Source organism: Stenella coeruleoalba (assembly GCF_951394435.1).
Source record: "Stenella coeruleoalba genome assembly, chromosome: 19".
Lineage (NCBI taxonomy): Eukaryota > Metazoa > Chordata > Mammalia > Artiodactyla > Delphinidae > Stenella > Stenella coeruleoalba.
In genome coordinates this window covers 34,061,104-34,085,251 of record NC_137165.1, presented here as the reverse complement: position 1 = coordinate 34,085,251, position 24,148 = coordinate 34,061,104, and the positions used below count along the sequence as shown (strand labels likewise).

General features: G+C 37.0%; 1 protein-coding gene across 2 annotated transcripts in view; it reads right to left on the bottom strand.

Annotated features, from left to right (window-relative positions):
* Positions 1-24,148, bottom strand: part of USP32 (ubiquitin specific peptidase 32) — a 197,871-nt gene that overhangs the window by 126,083 nt on the left and 47,640 nt on the right. For both annotated transcript variants that reach the window (XM_079905174.1, XM_079905175.1), the window contains exon 2: positions 9,467-9,594. In XM_079905174.1, coding sequence (XP_079761300.1) covers positions 9,467-9,594 — 128 coding nt within the window. The remainder of the gene's footprint in view (positions 1-9,466; positions 9,595-24,148) is intronic.

Sequence of the window (24,148 nt, the reverse complement as noted above, 5' to 3'; positions counted from 1 at the left end):
TAGAGCCCACACGCGGCAACTACTGAACCCACGCACCGCAACCACTGAAGCCCGCGTGCTCTGGGGCCCACGTGCTGCAACTACTGAGCCCACATGCTGCAACCGCTGAAGCCTGCACGCCTAGAGCCTGCACTCCACAACAAGAGAAGCCACTGCAATGAGAAGCACACTCGCCGCAACAAAAAGTAGCCCCCACTCACCGCAATTAGAGAAAGCCCGCGCGCAGAAACGAAGACCCAGCACAGCCAAAAAAAAAACGAGTAACAAACATTTCTATCACCTCTAGTTTCATGTCCCTGTGTAATTTATCCCTGCCTCTCCTTCCTCCTGCACCAACACCAGTACCAGGCTCTAGGTAAGCTTTGTTTCATGATAGATTTTGCATTTTCTAGAATTTTATAGGAATGGAATCATAAGCATGTGCTCTATTTTTAATTGGATTCTTTCGTTTAGCATAGTGATTGGGAGATTCACTTATGTTGTGTGTGTACCAACAGGTCTTCCTTTTTACTGCTAAGTCACTGAATATAATTTTACAAAGTAGTAAAAAGAAAATCCTCATGAAAAACATCTTACTATATTTATAATAAGCAGAATGAACATTTTTAATATGCTTCTATTTTAGAAGGAAGAAGGTCAAAGAAACACTGCCCAGTGAAGAAGTATATTTTATTAGTATCAAACTCTCAGGAAAAATAAATTAAAGACTTCAATAATCTAGCTTTAGCAGCTAAAAATACAGGACAAGACTTCTTTAAAACATATTCCCGTTCCAGTGGACTAGTTATTAAATGTATGTTGCTGAGAAAAGTTAACTAATATAGGAGAAAATACAATGATAGGTATTACTGTATGTATTACAAATCATTTATTATATACTATTATTTTGAGTTCAGTTCAAAAAATTTTTATTCATTCACAAAAAACCAGAGACATTTTACAACAAATATTTATTTTAAATGGGAATAAACGAGACGCGTACTAAAGAACAATACTGTAAAAAAAAAGAAAAAAGGATAGACTATACTAAGGACTTCCTTTTTAGCCATAATATATAAACATTTTTCAGTAAATGACTTGCTATCCTGTATTAGTTTGTGTGAACATAGGAGGATATATTGCTGTTTCTTCATGCCATTTGTTTCCTGAGAATACACCCTTGAAAATCCCACAGTTGACTGCAATGTTCCTTAATTACAAAATTAATCCTAAAATCACAATTTTTGATGACTATAAAGTGTTACATATATTTGAAACTACAATATATGTGGTTATATTGTTTATATACTGTACGTATTTGCATTCAAAACTACAATGATGTATATAGTATGAAATGTTACCATTACACAGCTAATAATTTCTTTAAGTCCATCATTTTTTATAATAGCATATTTGGGACAACACCTCAGATTCTCAGAAAGGTGCTTCAGGATGTTCTTATAACTTAATAGAGAACTAGGCAGGAAAAAGTGTACCCTAAAGCTGTAAGTATAAATGACTCTGGAGACTTCCTTGGTGGCGCAGTGGTTAAGAATCCGCCTGCCAACGCAGGGGACAGGGGTTTGAGCCCTGGTCCAGGAAGACCCCACATGCCGCGGAGCAACTAAGCCCATGCGCCACAACTACTGAGACGGTGTGCCACAATTACTGAACCCCATGTGCCTAGAGCCTGTGCTCTGCAACAAGAGAAGCCACCGCAATGAGAAGCCTGTGCACCGTAACTAGAGAAAGCCCGCGCACAACAATGAAGATCCAACACAGCCAAAAATAAATAAAATAAATAAATTTTAAAAGAATAAATAAATAAATGACTCTGAACATAAATTCTTTCCTCTTCATATTTTCAATCAGCTACTCATAAAAAATAAAGCATCAAGAAATTACATTTAGGGACTTCCCTGGTGGCACAGTGGTTAAGAATCCGCCTGCCAATGCAGGGGACATTGGTTCGATCCCTGGTCTGGGAAGATCCCACATGGAGCGGGGCAACTAAGCCTGTGCGCCACAACTACTGAGCCTGAGCTATAGAGCCCGTGAGCCACAACTACTGAAGCCTGCACGCCCTAGAGTCTGCATGCTGCAACTACTGAAACCCAAACACCTAGAGCCCTTGCCCTGCAACAAGAGAAGCCACTACACTGAGAAGCCTGTGCACTGCAACGAAGAGTAGCCCCCACTCGCCGCAACTAGAGAAAGCCCGTGTGCAGCAACAAAGACCCAACGTAGCCAAAAATAAATAAACAAAATTATTTTTAAAAACAGAAATTACATTTAGAAGTACATTAACGAAGGATTCTCATATTTATCACTTAATGACAAAATTATGGAAATACAGAAAGTTCAACTGTATTTTACAACTCTTCTCCCTATATTTTAATCTAAGTATTGAATGTAACAATTAATATTACTCAAAGATGATAGTCTTAAAAGATAATAACTACCATATGCAAGGCAAACATAAAAATCATTCCATTACTGCTACAAATAGAAATTTATTAGGGACTTCCCTGGTGGCACAGTGGTTAAGAATCCGCCTGTCAATGCAGGAGTCATGGGTTCGATTCCTGGTCCAGTAAGATCCCAAATGCTGCCAAGCAACAAAGCCCGTGCACCACAACTACTGAGCCTGCACTCTAGAGCCCGCGAGCCACACTACTGAGCCCACGCACCACAACTACTGAAGCCTGCGTGCCTAGAGCCTACGCTCCACAACAAGAGAAGCCACTGCAATAAGAAGTCCATGCACTGCAAGGAAGAGTAGCCCCCGCTCTCTGCAACTAGAGAAAGCCCACGCACAGCAACGAAGACCCAACGCAGCCAAAAATAAATAAATTATAAAAAGAAAAGAAATTTATTAGGTAGGTGCTCAATAAAATACAGCTATATTTATTCCATGGGCATGCAGAAAGGGAGAAAAGGATAAGAATGAATATGCATTCCTTTTACATTCACCCAACTTTAGATAACGTTAGTTGCTTTTCCCACCATTTAGAATTCTTTTTATATAAAATTTCCAACTTCTGTAGTCAAATTCAGCTGAATTTTATCAGCTAAATTTAGGCAGAGGTTTTTAACACTCTCGATTATAAATTAAATCAACTTTATTTTACCTTATAATACCAATTAAGGAATATGCTATTGGATAGAAGTGTCTTATCAAGACTGACTTGAAAAGGATGTCAATTATTTTTATCATCTACTACACTAGTCATGTCAGTGGCTCACTTAATACACCAAGGATTCAAAATAAGTGATTATGCATAAGTTATTTTCTATAAGAGTATTTTTTAGTACCAATATAAGTAACTTCTTTGACATACGGCATACCACTTAGAACACTTATAATTTATGTAATGTATTTGATGTAATGTTTTATACAAGGAATTCCCTAGTCCCATTATGCTTAATGACATATCAGCTCTTCTCCTATAAACTTTGTTTTTCAATAGCTTATGAAACAGTTTAAATATCGCTCTAGGATAAAACGTGGCAGTTAAGAACCATCAAGACAATAATGCATATTTTTTTTAAAAGTCCATATGTAATTTTACAAGAAGGGAGTGATATATGCTGTTATTATCTTCATCTAAGAGAGCCCTTGGAATCTTTTTTGTCTGGTCTTACAAAGAGAAATACAAAAAGAAAAAAACAACAATGCAATTTGAGAACTAGCATGAATATTACACTGAACGAAAGTGATGCAGTTAAGATAAAGACTAGTGGATATTTTACAGATTCCAGTTCCAGAGAAAGATTTTAAACCAGTATCCTGCTTAGTGTTCTACTGTTAGCCATAATGTCAAGACTAGGATTTAATGTAACATGAAAACATTAGCTGCTTTTCTCTGGTTGATATAAACATATTATTTTAGTATATTACAACAGTCAATGATCAACAGCATCAAGAGCTGACAATGGCTAGAGCTGTCAAGAAAGTTGTTATCCATGATGCTAGTAAATCCAACATAAAGGGATGTAATCAATAATACTGATCAACTAACATCAAAACAAAAAAACAATCACAAATCATTATTCTATGGTCAGATAGTCCCCCTAAACCTAGACTGTCTAGTATTGAATTGGACAAAAAGTTCGTTTGGGTTTTTCCATAACATCTTACTGAAAAACTGGAACAAACGTTTTGGCCAACTCAATAAATGCATGTCCCTAGCCCCAAGGGGCATCTAAATGCATTATGAATATCTCAGCATAAATTTACCAACACTAATGGAAAAATACCCTACTAATCAGCTGCTTGTTTTCACATGTTGACCACTATATCTAAAAACACTCCAGTCTCCATGATTGCTTTTGCTTAAAATGTGTATTTTCCTCAAATTTGGAAAAGGTTAAATGTTCAAAGACTGCAAAGCTAGCAAAGCTAACTGACTTTAGGAGTATGGTTTCCTGGTCATTGTCCTGGTCATTCTTACAATAGGGTTTTGCAGAATATACAATTACTTACAAACAAAACAAAACAGAAACATCAAAATACTCATTGAGTTTATATTATATGCACAACACTCTGGGGCCAATTTTTTAAAAGTCATAAAGTCTGCCCGTCAAGAATCATAACTTAGTTGAGACAAGATTTAAATGAACAATTAGTCATTATCTAATAAAAACATTGTACTACATAGTACAGAGGCAGGCTTAATGCCTGTTAAGAGTTTAAGGATGGGAGAAAAACAGTGCAGGCTAAAATTGTCAGAGACAGCTTTATGGAGGAAGGTGGAGTGGAATTTTTATCCTAGACAGCCATCCAGAATTGAAATCAATCCTGGGATAGAGATTTAAGAGTTTCCAGTCAAAAGAAATAGTTAAGGAGTAGCAACTATCAATTCACTTGCATCGCATATTTTGTAAATGGTGAAAACCAGTTTTAAGTGAATGTGAAAACAAGAGGAAATGATTACAAATTAATACTACATGGAAATGTTTTGTCATTAGATTTCTTTGGGGGAATAGGGGTTGGGAGATGGGTGACACACTAAAGAAAAAACACTGAATAATTAAGAGTTAGTGGCCTTGGTTCAGAAAAGTCCAATTTCCAGTAGAACAGTTTTCCATTCACCTTGTTTTGACCTTGGTTTCTTAATTCCCTCAAATTCCATTCATTTAATATTTTGTTCAAATAACACATAGTTATTATTATAAGCAAGATCAGAATTACATCAAAATATTAACTACACTAATCTATCCTAGAAAATAATGAGTCAAATGAAATCAATGCTTTGATTCTAAAAATTTTAGACTACTTTGAGTTATTTTTCCTTATCCAAAATAGCCTGTCTTGGAATTTATATAGGAAACTCTTAGAAGGATTTTAAGAAAGATCGCAGAAGAGCCATCTACAGTCGAATGATTACTTCCTTAGCTTTGCAACTAATCACTTTGTTTAGAAATCCCATCATTTAACAAGATTTTGCTGCAACTACTGAATACAGATCCTCCATTCTATGAGTCTGCCTACCCACTACATCTAAATTCAAACTTCAAAACTATCTGCCCAGATCTATACTTCCATTTTACTTAAAATGTACTATTTCCTCTTTAGCAAATAACTTTATACTCTGCAAGATGAAGCATACTCCCTTTCCCAAATACACACAAAAGTTGAAGTCTATTTACTAACCTGCCTGTCTTGGAGAGATGCCTGAAATAAGCTACAAGCTCATTTTATATAAATGCTGGAACTATTCCAGAACTGAGCTTAATGGGGTTCACTCATCCTTTGAGATTATTGTATGAGACACTATAAAGACATCCTTTCATGAGAAAATACGAGAGATTAAAGACAGAAGTACCGGGCTTCCCTAGTGGCGCAGTGGTTGAGAATCTGCCTGCCAATGCAGGGGACACGGGTTCGGGCCCTGGTCTGGGAAGATCCCACGTGCCGTGGAGCAACTAGGCCCGTGAGCCACAACTACTGAGCCTGCGCTCCGACAAGAGAGCCCACAATAGTAAGAGAGCCCGCAATAGTGAGAGGCCCACGCACCGCGATGAAGAGTGGCCCCCGCTTGCAGCAACTAGAGAAAGCCCTTGCACAGAAACGAAGACCCAACACAGCCAAAAATAAAAATAAACAAAAAAATAAATTAAAAAAAGACAGAAGTACTTAGTTCCTTATAGTACTTTAAAACCTACACAGTGTTATATGTACTAATCAATATTCACATGCTAATAGTACTCCTCCTCACTTAAAATAAACCTAGATCTGTAAATAATAGGATAAATTAAGTTCACCATCATCACTAAAAGCATTTATAAAATTTCTATTTGTGTTTAATACTGTGGTAGAGTTTACACACAAAAAAGTGTTAACTACAATGAAACTGAAATTTGAAACTATCATTATGGATTTTACAATTTAAAATTAAGATCATTCTTGGAAAACAATTATTCAATACTTTAATTATTCTAGCCAGTGATGATTCTTAAAAGATAGTCCAAAGGACAGAGACTCTTGAAATAATTTTGGGTGAAATGAAATTTATGAAATATTGACATAAAAATGACGTTCCAGGGAGTTCCACTTCCACCTTAGATGTAGAAAGCCTGAGTGTCACTCCTAACCTAAAAACAAGAAAAAGTCATTTAACTATCATATTACATTTCTTGAGCATATCGGAGAACTGAGTTAACAGGGCAACCTGTATCTGACATTTCAAGAAAGATAGATTCCTCCAAAACAACAGCAGGAAGAGGCAGCTACCATGCAAGCGAGTAAGAAAAAAATCAGCGACAATTTTAACAAAGTGCCACTAATCTATTTCCTGTCCCCATAGATTTGGCTATTCTGGCCATTTCATACAAATAGAATAAAAAAATACATGGTGTTTTGTATTTGGCTTCTTTGACTTAGAATGTTTTGAAGGTTCATCCATGCATGTATCAGAAAACTTCATTCCTTTTTTATTAACAATATTCCATTCTATAGATTAGATATACCACATTTTGTTCTATTGATGGACATTTGACTTGTACACTGAAAACTATAAAACATTGCTGAAAGAAATTAAAAATCTAAATCAATGGAAAGGCATTCTAATTTTGTGAGTCAGAAGACTTAAATATTGTTAAAATGGCAATACACCCCAAATCAATCTACTGATTCAATGCAACCCCTATCAAAATCTCAGCTGCTTCTTTTGCAGAAATTGAAAAACTGATACAAAAATTCATATGTAAATGCAAGGGACCCAGAATAGGCACAACAACTTGAAAAATTAGAAAGATAGGGAAATGACACTTTCTGATTTCAACACTTACTATAAACCTAGAGTAATCAAGACAATATGATACTGATGCAAGGATAGACACAGAAAGCAATGGAATAGAATTGAGAATCCAGAAGTAAAACCTTATGCTTATGATCAGTTGATTTTCAACAACAGTGATAAGACGATTCAATGGGAAAGAATAATCTTTTCAACAAACAGTTGCTCGGACTATAACAGAGAAGAAAAAACCTGACTCCATATTGAATCTATTCCTTTAGCTCTAACCTTTGCGCTCTGTTGCCCGTGCTTAGTCATGCAGGTTTTGCACCTTTCATAAAAGAATGTTGCCTATAGCCTAAAATATACAAGATAGCCCATTCTCAAGGCTCTGACTTCTTAAAGGTATAACACTTTTTCATTCATATAGAGATAAAATGTTGCCAAACAGAGAATAAGATTTGTCTTGCAGGAGGTCTAGGAACATTGTGATCAGACCTCCGTGGACAGCTGCAAGAACAAAGGCACCAAGAAGTCTGCAACAACCAGCCATACCCTCTCCCCTTTTACTATAAAAGAAGCCTGAATTCTAACTCAGGGAAGATGGTTCTTTGGGACACTAGTCCACCATCTTCTCGGTCTGCTGGCTTTAGGAATAAAGTCGTTATTCCTTGCCCCCACAACACGTCTCTCAATTTATTGAGCTGTTATGTGGCAAGCAGTAGGAGCTTGCCAATTAAAAAATGGACAAGGACCTGAATGGACATCTGTTTATAGGTATGTAGATGTACACAAGTAAATCTTTATACATGATCCAAAGAGATAAATCAGATATTCTGACCTAAGTTTTCCCAGCACCATGAATTTACAGAGACTGACAGTTTTGACTTTAAGGAAGAAGCTAAGGGAAAGAAAGGCTCAAGTTAGTATACATTTGAATTTGGAAGCATCTTGTTTTAAATACTATGGATTCAGTTTAAATCCCTTCCTCTAATGGGCAAGTTATATTATCTCATTAAATTGCTAGTTATATCCTAAAATGAAAAATTCTGAATTCCAAATTTTTATATTATACTAGCATTTAAGACAAATAAATTAAAAGAAAATAGGAAGGGCTTCCCTGGTGGCGCAGTGGTTGAGAGTCCACCTGCCAATGCAGGGGACACGGGTTCATGCCCCGGTCTGGGAAGATCCCACATGCCGCAGAACGGCTGGGCCCGTGAGCCATGGCCGCTGAGCCTACACGTCCGGAGCCTGTGCTCCGCAATGGGAGAGGCCACAACAGTAAGAGGCCCGCATACCGCCAAAAAAAAACACACAAGAAAATAGGAAGATGAATTCATACTGAAAAAGAGAACCAATAAATAGTATCAGGAAAAAAACTAATCCTGTCATAAATCCAAAATAATGACAGAGCAAGAAAGTACGTAATTTTACACAAGAATACATGTAACAGAATTAATGCAACATATATCCCCACCAAAAAAAAAAAAAAGATTAAAACACACAAAAAAGCAATAAATGTAATTTCTATATTATGTAAACCATAAGATTCAAAAGCACACAGCACGGGTTAGAAATATCAACTGTCACTAATTAGGAATGGTGAATCAAGGTTTTATGAAATACACCAAGCTTAAAATTCTTATTATAATTTTCACTGTTTTATTAATTTTTTTATCATTTCACCTTTCGAATGACATAATACATATCTGTGTATATACCTATAAAATAGTGAACTTAATGTTAGAAAGGGGATATTTATATCAACTTAGCTCATTTTATCTCTACCTAAAAATTTTTAGTAGAATTTAAATAAGCCTTTACAAATTCCAAAAAGCTAGTGTTTCATGTACAACATTTAATTTTACAGAATTAATTTAATTAGGTTTTACTATATAGAAAGGTTTTAAATTCAAAATTTATAAAAATACTCCCAACATAAAAATTATATGTCAGGGTGATGAAGTTTATAAGAATAAGAAGCTAGTCATATAAATGGTCCCATGATAATAATCAGTGGCTATTAAAGCTCAGAAGCACACAGAAGCAGAATTGCAGCTCTGCAGTACTCCCATTTGGCCTCTAAGAACACAGCCATATTGACATCTAAAACAAGATCTGTTAACCTACTCAGCAAGAAAAATAACTGTAGGGAAGATTACATCTGTCAAGACCAGGAGAACCCTCAAGAATTCAGGCTGGTGGTAACTATCTCACAGGAAAACCTAGAACATAAAGATTACCTCAGCAACTTTTGGAGGCACTCCATCCCCAAGCACTTCTCTGATGAAGCAGTGCTGGCCCATGTAATATGAGAGTCCACAGGTCCTCTTGAAGGCATCTTTCAGTCGTTTCAGCTCTACATCTGTAACTGAAATTCAGAAAGAGAAGATGGGTAAGAAACTAGAGGAGAAAAGTCATCTCTCAAAATCTTTACATTTTTTCAACCCAATTCCTAATAAAAATTGGCAAATATTATTTCTCTTTCCAAATAAGTCAAATAAACCCAAAGATATTTTTCATAATTCTAATATCTTCAAATCTAATCTAGAGAATAAATATGCAAATTCCTGACCCACTATTTTCAAATGACAGAACATTAAATTATGCATACAAGTTTTAGGCAGGGGTAAGGAAGAGGTAACAAGTACTTCGAATTAGCAAGTAAGCTAAATGGCCTTAGACGCTGGCATTAATATGTTTTTAGCAGCAATGCACTCATTGCCTCTGGGATAAAAATTATATTATTTCTACTCTTTGAGCACGTATCTATCCATGCAGAAGACACCCCCTAAGTTTAGTTTAGACCGTGTCATCATCTACAAAGAAAGCAACCTATAAATAGATGATTCTAATAAACTTAAATTTTTAGACACCCACTCTCAAAAAAAAAATTACTGAGCCATTACTTTATTTTAGGCATTGAAGCCTTTTTTCCACTGAATAGAACAATCTCTGTCTACAAGGACAGAAAAATAAATACTCTTTAGTATTATGTGGTCAGTACAATCGTCACTATGGAGGCACAGAATTAGTACCTTTATCCCATGCTAGAGAAGAAAGACAAGACTTCTGGACAGAGAGGATGATTACTTAAACTTTTAAAGGCTAATCCAGGCAAAATGGACAAGGGCATGCCAGGCAGACATAATAGTTTGTTTCAAAGTATAATGCATAGAGCATGATGTATAGAGCGTATGGAGAACTGTATGTTACTAGAACAAAATGAATAAGGCAGGGAGTAACAAGTGATAAACCTAAAGCAGTCATTGACCAATTCAGAGAAATTCGGTTCTGTCATTATAAGGAAGGGATTCCGTCAGACACAATTCAGATACAAACTCCAGGCAGACAGGAAACAGGACACAGTCAGATAAAATTCAGATAGTTTACCAGTTCTATAGAGAGTGGAACAAATGTGGAAGCAAAAGATAGACTGCTACTAAGAGAAGAAAAGGAGGAGCTAAATCTGGAAATATTTAGAAGGAAAAGTCTGTAGAATCTGAAGCTGGACTAAAAGTAGAAGCAATCTAGAATAACACTCAGGATTCTATCCTGGGAAACTTGAAGGATGGTATTAGCATGTAGAAAGGGAATGTATGAAAAAGAGTAAGTGAGGAAATGGGGACTTCCCTGGTGGTCCAGTGGCTAAGACTCCACACTCCCAATGCAGGGGGCCTAGGTTCACTCCCTAGTCAGGGAACTAGATTAGAGCCCACATGCTGCAACTAAGGGTTTGCATGCCACAACTAAAGATTCTGCATGCTGCAACGAAGATCCTGCACACAGCAACAAAGATCCTGCATGCCACAACTAACAACCAGCAGAGCCAAATAAATAAATTTTAAAAATATTTTTTTTAAAAAATCGTGAGGAAGAAAAACAATGACAAATTCTGATAAGGACATACTGAAAATGAGGAACCTTGGGGAGATCCATTGGGTTTTTACAATTATGAGTGTAAAGCTTAGGAGAGGTTTGATGAGAGTCATCAACCTATAGGCGGCAATTAAAGCCATGAATGAAGAGTACAAATGAGACAGAGACAAAACTGGGAGAAACCAAAGCTTACAGTACCTGTGGAGAAAGAAAAAATACTCAAACAAGATTGACAAGGAATAGTTAGAACAGGAAAAACAAGAGTATAGTCTCCAAAGGACAAGAAAAAGGGCTGGTCTACAGTCTCAAGTAAGGCAGAAAGGGCCAGCAAGATAAAGACTAAAGAGTGCCCTGGCACATAGATTATCATTCAATGAAAGTCTGTGGTAGGGAGGGAAAGTTCATGAGTTCAACAACCTGTAGGGCAATGATAAAACAATAAGAACTAATACTTGAATAAGTAGCTAGAAAAAGTATGAACACTAGATGCTTAATTCATTAAAAAATGAATTCATAATATTAATAGCCCCAAGTTACTAATTTTGTTTCCTTTTTAGAATGCAAAAGTGAGAAACAGAACAAAGCTCATTTTATAAATTACAATAAAAAAGAAGAAATTACTTCAGCTACCAGAATACCTATTTCTTCAATATGCCTAATTTTCATTAATGGTTTTACTAACAAATTAGGATGCTCATAGTCTAGTGGAGGAGGCAAGAAAAATCAATCATTGTGATATAAAATGATAATCTTATACACTGTTGGTTACAGATATTTGAAGGACTGTTTGGTAATATGTTAAAAAATAGCAACCAGATGACTAATGAATTTATTCCCTAATAACAGGAGAAAATGTACATATAAGCTTTTTAAAGCATTTGTAAAAGCAAACAATGTCCATCAGCAGAAGACAGATTGAATAAGGTATTGTATATGCACAAAAGAAACTATCAGACACTAAAATACTGCCAGAGATCCATATTTACTGAAAATAAATAGTATTTTTATTCAATATAAACAAGCTAACAATTAGTTCATCTGTAGATAAGGAATACATAAAAGCATTCATTGTACAAGTGAAACTTTGAAAACTTTAAAAATAAAGATTCAGGCAAGATGGAAAACAAAAGAGAATCAAGCCTAGTAAAATTTTAGGGTAGGAAAACATAATATTAATGCAGTTATTTTAGTTTTAGAAAGAAAAAGCAATTTCTGGAAAAAATAGAAAACTGAACACAAGTGGTTTTTCTATCTCCTCTCTCTCCAAAGACTTCACTAAAATTACAGCAAGAATAAAAAAGGACATAAACTCACAAGGACAAAGAGAATAGGAGAAAAAAGAACTGAGGATCTAAGAGGCAGTCAATTTTTTCTGGGGAACATTAGTGTCTGGAGGAGTGACTGACCTGAGCAGATAAAATAAAATTGAAACCTAAGCACCAGCAGTTGAGAAATGTGAACAAGAAAGTGAACTAACTTACTCTGTCTAGAGCACCCAAAAAAGACTCAAATTCATTGTACCAGTTACCACAAAAAAAAAGGGGTGAGGGTAAAAGGTGGGATTGAAGAGAAATTGGTTGAAAATTATATGAGGAGTGCTTAGACTCTCGGGTCCCTTGCAGCACAACACAGTCACGCACCAATCTACCATCTACCCACCCCTGCACATCACTTTTAGATGTAGATATATATCAAAAACCAGAGATACATTCTCTGGAGACACTGACACAGAAAGGCTCCATACATGGAAACACCAGATTTAGCTAAGAGCTATAGGAAGGACAATGAGGTATGAAAAAAGGTGAAGATTAAGTGAGCATTTGCATCCAGCTGTCCTCCCTTGCCTTATTCTCACATATATATCACCTGGGCAGAATCAATGAGGATTCTTCTCTGAAGAAAGTAAATGATTCTAGAACAAAGACCTACTGTTACTGACATGGGGTGAGGGGAATGTCTCCATTCCCCCTTTAGAAATGGCTGGGTTCCCAAAAGGAAAATCCACAAGTCAACAAGTGATATACTCAAACATGTAAGTGTTCCAGTCAATCTTCTAATGCATCACTCTTTAAAATAAAAAGGCAGTTTGGCAGTTATTATAAAGTTAAGCATATACTTACCTTATGACCCAATAATTCCACTCCTTGCTATTTACCCAAGAAAATACTGTACAGAAACATACAAAGGAGCTTTATTAACAATAGCAAAAACACTAGAAACAACAACCCCTTGATCCTTGAACAGATGAATAAATAAATGTGGTATATCCATACAATGGAACAGTATTCTGCAATAAAAATGAAGAAACCACTGATTCATGCACCAACATAAGTGGATCTCAAAAACTATGCTGAGCAAAATAAGCCAGACACAAAAGAACATATACCATACGACTGCATTATATAAAAGACTTAAAGAGGCAAAACTAGCTGTGATGTCAAAGACAGTGGTTGACAGGTGGTGAAGTGGGGAGTATGTGGCTGGAATTGCAGGGAACAGACACTGCAAAGAGATAGGAGGGAACTCTTCTGAGTTGATGGAAATGTCTTATATATTTGATTGGGGTGGTGGCTACAAAAGTGAATATGATTGTCAAAACTTACTAAACTGAATACTTAAAATCTGTGCATTTTATTGTATGTAAATTATATATCAATAGACTGAAAAAATGAATGAACTGCCAAAGAACACCAAAAATTGAGGAAGATTCCAAAAAGAAAGGTACCAAAACAAACAAATGGGGGAAGGGGGAGGGGTGAACAGAAATAATGAATAAAGAAGAAAAAAATATGAAAACCTCCAAATATTCTCAGAAAAGGAGAAAAAGAAAATTGCATCCAAATAAGAATAGGGTACTACAAAAATATAACAAGGAAAAAGTACAAACAATCTCTCCTATACCTTTTCCAGAAAGCTACAGGAGAATGTCCTACAACAAAATGAGGGGGTAAACAAAGGAAAGAAAAAGGATCCAGGAAACACTGACTGTAGCATAAGATAGGTAAAGGGAATTTCTAAGATGATTATGATATGATATCCCAGCAGGACAGCTATGCATAAGCCTAGAGAACAAGACTAGATTAGAAATGAAGGATTCCAGAATAAAAAAGGAAAGAATGACAGTAAACTAATATATTTGGACAGTAAACTAATATATTTGACCACAATGGGAATAGCTTAAAGAGGTATTTCACCTTCAAAAAATAAATCTCAAGGGCTGGTTTTACTTTAGGTTTTTCTTAATCTAAGGAACTGTAGAAACATTTCAAGTCCACCTATAACACCGTCATAAGAGTCAAGAAACTAACCAGAATCTTATTGAAAACTACAGAAACAGAACTAAAATCCTTCCTCAAACAGGAAGTAAGTGTGAATGAAAGACAAGGGAACACCCAAGGCAAAGAACAAAGGGAGAAAGTTTTCTTTTCTCATATCAAAACAGATTTTCAAGAAAATTTAACACAAATCTCATCCAACAAAAAGCCATGGTGATTTCAAGACATCTCAGTTTTCAAAATATTCCATTAGTGAGAATTAGCAACTCACACTCAAATACCAAGATATGGTAAGAAAAAGAAAGTACTTGATAATCACGTAATGATTATAGCACAAAAGTAAAAGCAATTACACAGAAAGGGCAAATACTGAAACAGAGATAAAACAAAGATTATGGTTCTCACCACAGAAACAGAATCCTTCCAGTAAGACGTTCCTGAAATGCAATCAATCAATCAACAAATCATTAATTAATTAAAGGCTACTGTGCCCTTACTGATCATATGCCCAAACACTGTGCTAGGCCATGAGGAACACAAAACTAATAAGACCTCCAAGTCTGCTTTCAAGGAACTCACAGCTAAGAGACACATTCATGAATAAACAATGACAATATAGTAAACATAAAAGACATAGTTGTGCACAGAGGAAGAACATCTAAAAAGGGGGAAGAGTGCTCTAAAACTACATTACTAAGCACAAGTTAGAGCAAAACAGATAGCTAGGTGCATCTAGTGATTATTTGCATATATACTTTCTATAAAGATCTCCTTGTGAATTCTTTTTACATTTGATCATCTATAGCATGACATTCTCAAGACCTATTTGATCTATAATAAACCTAATATAGCAACTTATCAGCATAAACAACCTAATCACCAGTTTTTAAGAGAAAATGGTAGTCTTCCGAGCTAAGTAAGATTTACAGGTTATATCAGTTGATACAACTGTGACTAACATGGCTGATTTGAGTTAATTGTAGCCACGAATTAGTGCTTCCTGGACACCTTCTCATCCAAGACTTTCCCACCCTTTCTTATCACTTGGCTTTCGGAGCAGGGTGAAAGGCAACAGTGTACTGTGGTGAGCTAAGGCGAGGACACTGAATTCACTCCAGGCAGTCTATGTCTCGCTGAAGGACTACATATTCAGGGCCATGGGCGCTGACAAGAAACCTGTGCTTCTTTAATACTCTCCGCTATTTCTGAACCACATTTCATCTGATCCTTTACCATCACTATCAATAAATATTGTCCAAATAAATGAAAATATATGTGTAATTCCAACTCAAAAGGCCAGAAACATAAGGCATCTCCCTTACACTTGACTATTCTCAGACCTCACACTGGGAAGAAAAGCTGTATGAATAAAAATATTCTGTAGCTCCTCTGCTCTGGAACACAAGTTCAAGCATAAAAGGAATTACTGGTGGTAGTAAAGACTGATGATGCAAACCTCAAAAACGGAAATACCTACAGGGAGCAGGAGGGTACTATAAATGATGAAGTGGGCCAGGTGGGGTCTGTGGAACCCTAGAGAGCACATATTCCTCCTACAGCGTGAAGCTGCTACTAAGTTCCAGGCCTATGCTGCAATGTGGCAATGAGGAAACCAGGAATATAAATTTTTTGTGAAATCTCTCCATATTAAAAGTGTTAGCAGCTAATATTAAAAAAAAAATTAATCAACATGCAGTCTAAATATGGCCCACCAGCTGCCAAGTTTGGCAACCTCTGGCCAAATGGTTAAGGGCACAAACAAAACATATGTATGTTCGAATCCAACACGGTCACTTACATATATATATATATATATATATATATATATATATATATATATATATGTATGTATAAAACAAAGACAGAAAAACAATGGATGCCCAATAATGACAGTCTGTGGGGAGGAGGAGATTTCTAGCAGTAATGAGAGCAGCCCCTGTTTACTTTCTACTCCTGACTCTGGAGGAAAGTTGTGAAAATGAGGACTGGAGAAAGGAGGTAAAAGTCCAACAAACAACAACAAATTTTTCTTCCCCTATCCTTTTCCTCCTTACCTATAGACTAATGTTACCATCCCAGCAGATCCAGCTGCCACCTAACACTGGAACAAAGGGGAGGGAAGGAAAAGAGAGCAAGCAGAAGAAGAAGGGAGATATCAAGAGGAAGGCAATTTCTGTAGGTTTGACAGACAAGCATACAGAAAGTATTGTCATTAATTGTAAAGAACGTACTCAAGTCAACCCTTAGTACCTTCCGGGCATTGGTTCCAGGACCAGCAATCCCACCCCACCCCCACCCTGATACCAAAATCCACAGACGATCAAAGTCCCTTATATAAAATGGTGTAGTATTTGCATGTAACCTACAAAAGTCCTCCTCTATACTTTAAATCATCTCTATATTCCTTATAATACCTAATACAGTGTAAATGCTAAGTATCAATAAATTGTTGTAAATACAATGTAAATGCTGTATAAATAGTTGTCTGTGTGTAGCAGGAGTGGCAAATTGAAGTTTTGCTTTTTGGAACTTTCTGGAATTTTTCCCCCCAAATATTTTTGATCCACACTTGGTTGAATCCACAGATGAGGAACCTGTGGATACAGAGGGCCAACTGCATTAGATTTGACCATGAGTGCTGTCTTACTCAAAGCCAGGTTAGTCACATAAGTATCATAAGCACTTTTAATTAAAAGGTTATTAACATTCCCAAAAATTATGAACAAAATAAAACCTCCCTTTGTGAAACAAATTTTGCTATCAACATCACATAAAAGACGCAAGTCAGGAGCCATATGGTCTGAATAGGTCAAAGGTTCAATCTGATAATTCTGCTGCATGCACTGGCTATAGGTTGGGCTAAATATTATATTTACTCGAAGCATGGGTACATTCATTTGCTATATTTACTATATTTATCTATAAAGGCTCCTAAACATACTTGAACTAAAGTCACATTTTATGAAGACTACGTTGTATCAGATTAAAGAATGGAGCTCATATTCTATATTTAACCCATAGATCAAACACAAGACTAGTTTAGAGTTCAGTAAATCCAAGACTTCTCTAGAGGGTATTTTAAAATTTATTTTAAAAATACAAACAAGAGCAGAAAAAACAGGGACTTCCCTGTAGATCCAGTGGTTAAGACTCCGCACTTCCAATGCAGGGGGCGCAGGTTCAATCCCTGGTTGGGGAACTAAGATCCCACTTGCCCCGCAGGCACAGCCAAAGAGCAGAAAAAACATTTTACGGTTGTCTAGCAGTTTCTAGTTACATAGTAATCCAAGCATATTCTGAATGGCCCCTGCAACAACATGAAATATCATGAAAACTGAAAAGAACTATGTATTTCACCTAATTATATACAGGTATCCCCCACTTTTCAAAAGTTCACTTTATGCCTCTTCGCTTTTATGAGAAACCTACGTTAGCACCTGTTTTCGCTAATCAAAAGAAATCTAAAGAGGATTTTTGCTTTTACAAAAGAAGGCGAAAATAGCTTTTAGCATTTGTTTTGCAGAGAGCTATTATAGAGGCATCATGCACCCCAAGCAGCAAGAGTGGCATTGCCAAGCTCCTTCCCTGGGAACTACACTAGCATCTCAGCATCAAGCTGCCATAGCTCTGAACTATGTCTGTGAGCATTTATGTTTTATCTCAATTTATTTTGTACATTGTTAGCAAGATGTGCCCTAAGGTGACTGCCTCTTTGCTTTATGCCATTTCAGCTTACAAAACGTTTCACAGGAATGCTCTACTTTCAGATAATAGGGAAAACCTGTATACAATAGTAGGCAATAGTGTGTTGGGTGTTATGGGGGATACAAAAATAAACTATGGTCCTTGGATTTAAAAGCTTAAAATCTGTCAACAAATATTTGAGTGTTTATCACAGGCCAGGTGGGCACTGTGTTATGTCTTTATTCTATTAGTTCTTAAACCTGGAATCAACTGAGGAGCATTTAAAGAATTCTGATGCCCAGGCTCCATCCCAAACCAATAAATTGAAGTCTCCAGAAGTAGGACCCAGGGATTCAAATGTTTGCTAAATTAATGAATACATAAGTAACATACCAATAACACAAAGTAGACTGTAATAAATACCCTAAAGGGTATAAACAAGTGATACTGAAGTACAGAAGAAAAGATTACAAGGGAGGAATCTAGGAAAGTTTCATAAAAGGGGGTCAGTTCCCATACTAGAAAGTTAAGAATGAGTACAAGACAGGGAGACAGGAAGAATATGTCGAGTACCAGGAAGGGAGTGAGCAATGACACAGAAGTCAGAAGATGTTAGGAATGTTTACAGGACAGTTTGAGAGGCTGGAATGTAAAGTGTGGGGACTGCAAAACAGAAAAATATGGCAAGAGAAATGGAAGGAATATCTAGGGTGATAAATATGCTAATGAGTTTTTACTTTTTCAGGAGTTATTCTGGTAAGAGTGTGAAAGAAGTATATAATAAGGCGTAAATTTTTTAAATTAGGAATGCAAATCTAGAAGCTAATGAAAAACTAAATCTAAGACTTCTATTAAGCGCTCAGTGTTCATATAGACACAACATACTCCACACTGAAAAAGTTTACAATTTGAAAAAGAAAGCCAGAGAGACATACATCAGCCCTCATACAAATCCATCCCTCATTTTATTTCATTTTCTGATAACAGAGAAGAAGGAGATCTCAGTTTGAGATCTCCAGTATTATGGAAAAATGTCTACCAAAATGCCCATCATTCGCTCCCTGGCCAAAGAAAGAAATGATGCAGGAAACAGAAAGAGAACAAGATTAAGGAAAAGAAGGCAAATAGAACAAGAAAGTTAACAAAGTGAAAACAGAAAGATTAGAGAGAAAATATTAGACAAAGAGGCACAGGAAATCAACATACATTCCACTGGTATCCCAAATTTTAAAAGCTGAAATAACAAGACTGTCACTTCTGCTGCAGTCATAAACCTGCCCAGGTTCAAGAGAAGCAAGCACAGATTCCAATGTGTCAAAGTCACATTGTAACCAGCTTGTGGGATGGGAGATATTTGTCATAGTTATCTTTTGGAAATATAATCTGCCATAAACACGAATACTAAGTATTACATCTGTACTGGTTTTCTTTTCTCCATAGGCATCTGAAGAATTTCACATATTATACTACTCTTCTAAATATTTACAAATCTCTGTAACACAAGTTAGATACGTAAGTACTAAAGAAAATGGTACTTCCATCAAAAGTGTTACTAAAGAAGTTGGCCCTAAAATAGTCAACCATACAACTCTCCTTCAGGAATACTAAACCATTACCTCTAGCCAAAGAGAGCTAAACTGAAGATTTAAACTTTCAACCCCACTGGGAGAGATCAAAATCCCATCTGTACTACATCTAAGGGCACCATTTCAGAAATCAGGAGTAACCTAGCCTTAGAGAAAAAAAGGGGAGGCAGGGAGAGAAGACTGTGATCTATTTCTTCACAAAGAACTTTGGTATCTAAAATCTGTAGAAAGAAGGGTGGCGGGGGGAAGGAAGGAAGGGAGGGAGGGAAAATATATTCCAAGTCAAAAGGATAAAAAAAATTAGGTTAGCTTTACTTCCTGATCTGAGGTTCTAAGACCATTGAGAGCCTTCCTTTCTGAAAGTTTAAATGAATATTTTCTCTTTTCTCATAGTCAACTTGACTTGTATAATGAAGTACAACTTAGCAAGGCAATGGACACACTGTCCTTGGGAAAGAAAATCAAAGATGAAACAGACCTAGTTTGTTATAACTGTTAGTTTGTTATAACTGTTTTAAAAGAGGAGGGGGAAGCATAATCTGCCAAAAAAAAAATTCATTTACAAAAATTCATTTACAAAGCAGAGCTATCAACACTAATTCTATTTCACCTTGTTTTAAGCAATAAGCATGTTCAAATCATTCAACCAGGGATTTCACAACTTTCTCTAATTCCATCATTTTAATGTTACAGCCCACATACCCTATATATTCATTATCTGTAGTTCTTAGAGGCAGTTCCTAACTGCATGTGGCAAACAAGAATATCATTCCACCTAGCTGTTATTAAATTGTACTTTTAGCTGATTTTTTTCAACAATCACTTATTAAATGATCTACTATGTGTCAGGCACAGTCAAAATGAATAAGACATAGTCCCTGCATTCTAATACTTCAAAATTTAGTAGGGAAAAAAGGCACAACCAAAATAACTGCAATGCCAGACAGGAAATGTTAAAGAGGAGGTATTAAAATGGAGTCCCCAAATAGCCAGTGATTAATTGTCCCAGCTGGTAATTAAGAAAGGCTTCCAAGAGATGTTGACCCTTGCAGGATAGGAGTTCACATGGCCAAAAAGGGCAGAAGTGTAATCCATGTAAGGAAAACATATATAAAAGAATAAAGTAGCATGGATAATCAGGGGATTGCAGGTAGTTTGATATAAATGAAGTACAGGGTACAAGAAACAGAGCCGCAGGAAATGAGGTTGGAATGATAACTGGCAGATAAACAGAATCCTTTTTTCGAGGTGATAATGTTCCCAGGTAAAAGACTATACTTTCCAGCTTCCCTTGCTATGGAACTAGAAATAGCCAATGAAATGTAATAGAAATTGCTCCAAGAAGACACCTTAAAAGCTCCAGATAGCTAGCAATGTCCTTTTGCTATTATCTCTTCTTCTCACCTGGATCTCAAGATGGGATGGCTGCCTCTCCAGAAGCCATTTTACCCTGTAAGTGAACTTCAAGTTAAAAACCATACACTAAAGATGGTGAAGTCAAAGAGACAGAAAAAGCTTAACAACCATGGAATTGCCATACAACCTCTGGATATTCTATCTCCAGATTTACGTATAAGAAAAATAAAGAACTATATCACATATTTTCTGTTTAATATTCATCCAAACTTAATCCTAGATAGATAGAGATATCAGATGCAACTGCATGAAAGGACACTCTAAGCTATTCCTGAGTTTTAAACAAAGAAATAACAATCAGATTTATGTTCACACTCATATTAATGTGTTTAAAAGACTGGGAAAAGACCAGATAAGCAGCATAAAGAGCAGTTTAGAGGCTACTGTGTTAGTTCAGACAAGAGTTGAGGACTTAAACTATAAAAGGGAGGTAAGGTAAGGCAGATTCAAGAGATGTGAGAGTTGACTGAACAGAGTTCAATGAATAATTAGCTGTGAAAAAAACAAGAAAGAAAAAAAGATCTATGGTGAGTTCTAGATGTCTGCTTGGTTCTAAGTTATACTCAGACTTGATGAAGACCAAGTCTATAGAAAAACTTGAATATTTCACATTGTACAGCTGACCTTTGAACAACGTGGGTTTAAACTACTCAGGTACACTTATACGCAGATTTTTTTCCAAAAGTAAACACAGAGGACTACGCCATCCGCCATCCGAGGTTGGTTGAATCCTCAGATGCAGAACCACAGATATGGAGGAACGTTGTATACAGAAGGCCGACTGTAAATCATACACAGATTTTCAACTATGGGTCAGCACCCAGAACTCCTAAGTTATTCAAAGGTCAACTGTATTTACATTTCTGTTATGGACTAAATGAACGTCACTAACAAAATTCATATGCTGAAGCCCTGACCCCCAGTGTGGCTGCATTTGGAGTTAAGAAGTAACTACTGTTAAATGAGATTATAAGGGTGGGGCCATTGGATTAGTGTCCACCTAAGAAAAAACACCAGAGTGCTTGCACTCACCACCTCTCCCCCCGCTCCCCACATACACACAAAAGGCCATGTGAGAAGCCAGAGAGAAGGCAGCCATCTGCAAGCCACCAGAGTCCCCATCAGAAACCAAATCCTGCCAGAACCCTGATCTTAGATTTTCCAGCCTCCAGAACTATGAGAAAATAAATTTCTGTTGTTTAAGCCACCCAGTCTGTGATATTTGTTATGGTAGCCCAAGCTGATTAATACAGAATTTGGTATTGAGAAGTGAGCTGCTGCTATAACAAATGCCTAAAAATGTGGAAGCAGCTTTGGAACTGGGTAATGGGTAGAGGCGGGGGGAGTTTTGAGGCACTTGATAGAAAAGGCTTAGACTGCTGTTAAGGAACTGTTGGCAAAAATATAGACATCAAAGGCAATTCTGGGGAGAGTTTAGAAAGAGGAGGGCTATGGAGAGAGTCTCTGTTATCTCAAAGAACACATCATGAACAGAATGTAGGTTAGGAATATGAATGCTTAAGGCCATTCTGGTGAGACTGAAACCAAGTCCCCCTAAAACCAAGTTCCCCTGCAGAGTTTATGATTAACCTCTCTATCCAAAATTTATTCCCTTTCTTGTCCCACCCCTTTCCCCTCAGGACTGAGGAATATCAAAGAAAAGGGGGGACTGAAACCAAGTGGGACCCTGCAGAGCCTTCCTGGGTACTAGGCCCTCTGTGTCCCCCGCTTGTTTGGCCAAAGAGCAGACTCAAGCAGTTAATGATTAGAGAAGTGGAAAATGCAGAAACAAAGGAAAGCAGTCAAGCAAGAGAAGTAATAATAGCTTGAACAATGGAGTCACAGGACTAAGTCACTGAAGGGATACAGATAACAGTCTGACGTGTATCTTTCAGTTGTTCTGCTGAAACTAAGACCCCCAACCCAGTGGAGGATGGTAACTACAAGCTGACCACAAGCATGACCATAAGCACATAGACCCTAAACTGGTTGGAACCAGAAAGTTGTTGATTAAGATTCCTGAACATTACCACCAACCAATCAGAAAAATGTCCACTAGTTGATCATGTACTCTGTGACCCTCATCCCTAGTGCTGCCTTTTAAAACCCCTGCCTGAAAGCCACGGGAGAGTTCAGGTTTTTTGATCATTAGCTGCCCACTCTCCTTGCTTGGTGACCTACAAATAAAGGCCATACTTTCTTTCACCACAATCCGGTGTCAGTAGATTGGCTTTACTGCGTGATGGGCAAGTGAACCCAAGTTCGGTTGGGTAAAAAGATCTTAGGGACTTCCCTGGTGGCACAGTGGTTAAGAATCCACCTGCCAACGCAGGGGACACAGTTTTGAGCCCTGGTCTGGGAAGATCCCACATGCCCCAGAGCAACTAAGCCCTTGCACCACAACTACTGAGCCTGTGCTCTAGAGCCTGCAAGCCACAACTACTGAGCCTGTGTGCCACAATTACTGAAGCCTGCGCACCTAGAGCCTGTACTCCACAACAAGAGAAGCCACCGCAGTGAGAAGTCTGCGCACCGCAACAAAGAGTAGCACCACTCGCCGCAACAAAGACCCAACACAGCCAAAAATAAATAAAAATTAAAAAAAAAAGATCTCAGACAGAAATGAGGAACAAAAAACTGGAGGAGAGGTGATCCTTGCTAAAAAGTGACAAAGAACTTGGCTGAACTGTTGTCATGTTCTAGTGTTCTGTAGAATACAGAACTTTCAAGTGATGAAATTGGATATTTGGGTGAAGAGATTTCTAAGCAAAGTGTTGAAGACTTGTTTTTCTCGTACTTCTTTTTAGTAAAATGTGAGGAAAGAGATAAATTGAAGGAATTGTTAAACAAAAAGGACCCGGAACTTGAAGGTTTGGAAAATTCTCAGCCTATCCATACTGCTGCAAAAAATGATAAAGGCTTGATCTGAAGAGAACACTAACAATAGATGTGGCTAACATCTATTTGATAAGGAGGTGAACCACAAACTTAATCAACCACTTCAGCAGAAGTCAGGAATAAAGATGGGATTATAGGAGCAGAAACACTGCTAGCTGGGACTAAAAGGAATAGAAAACAAATGGGA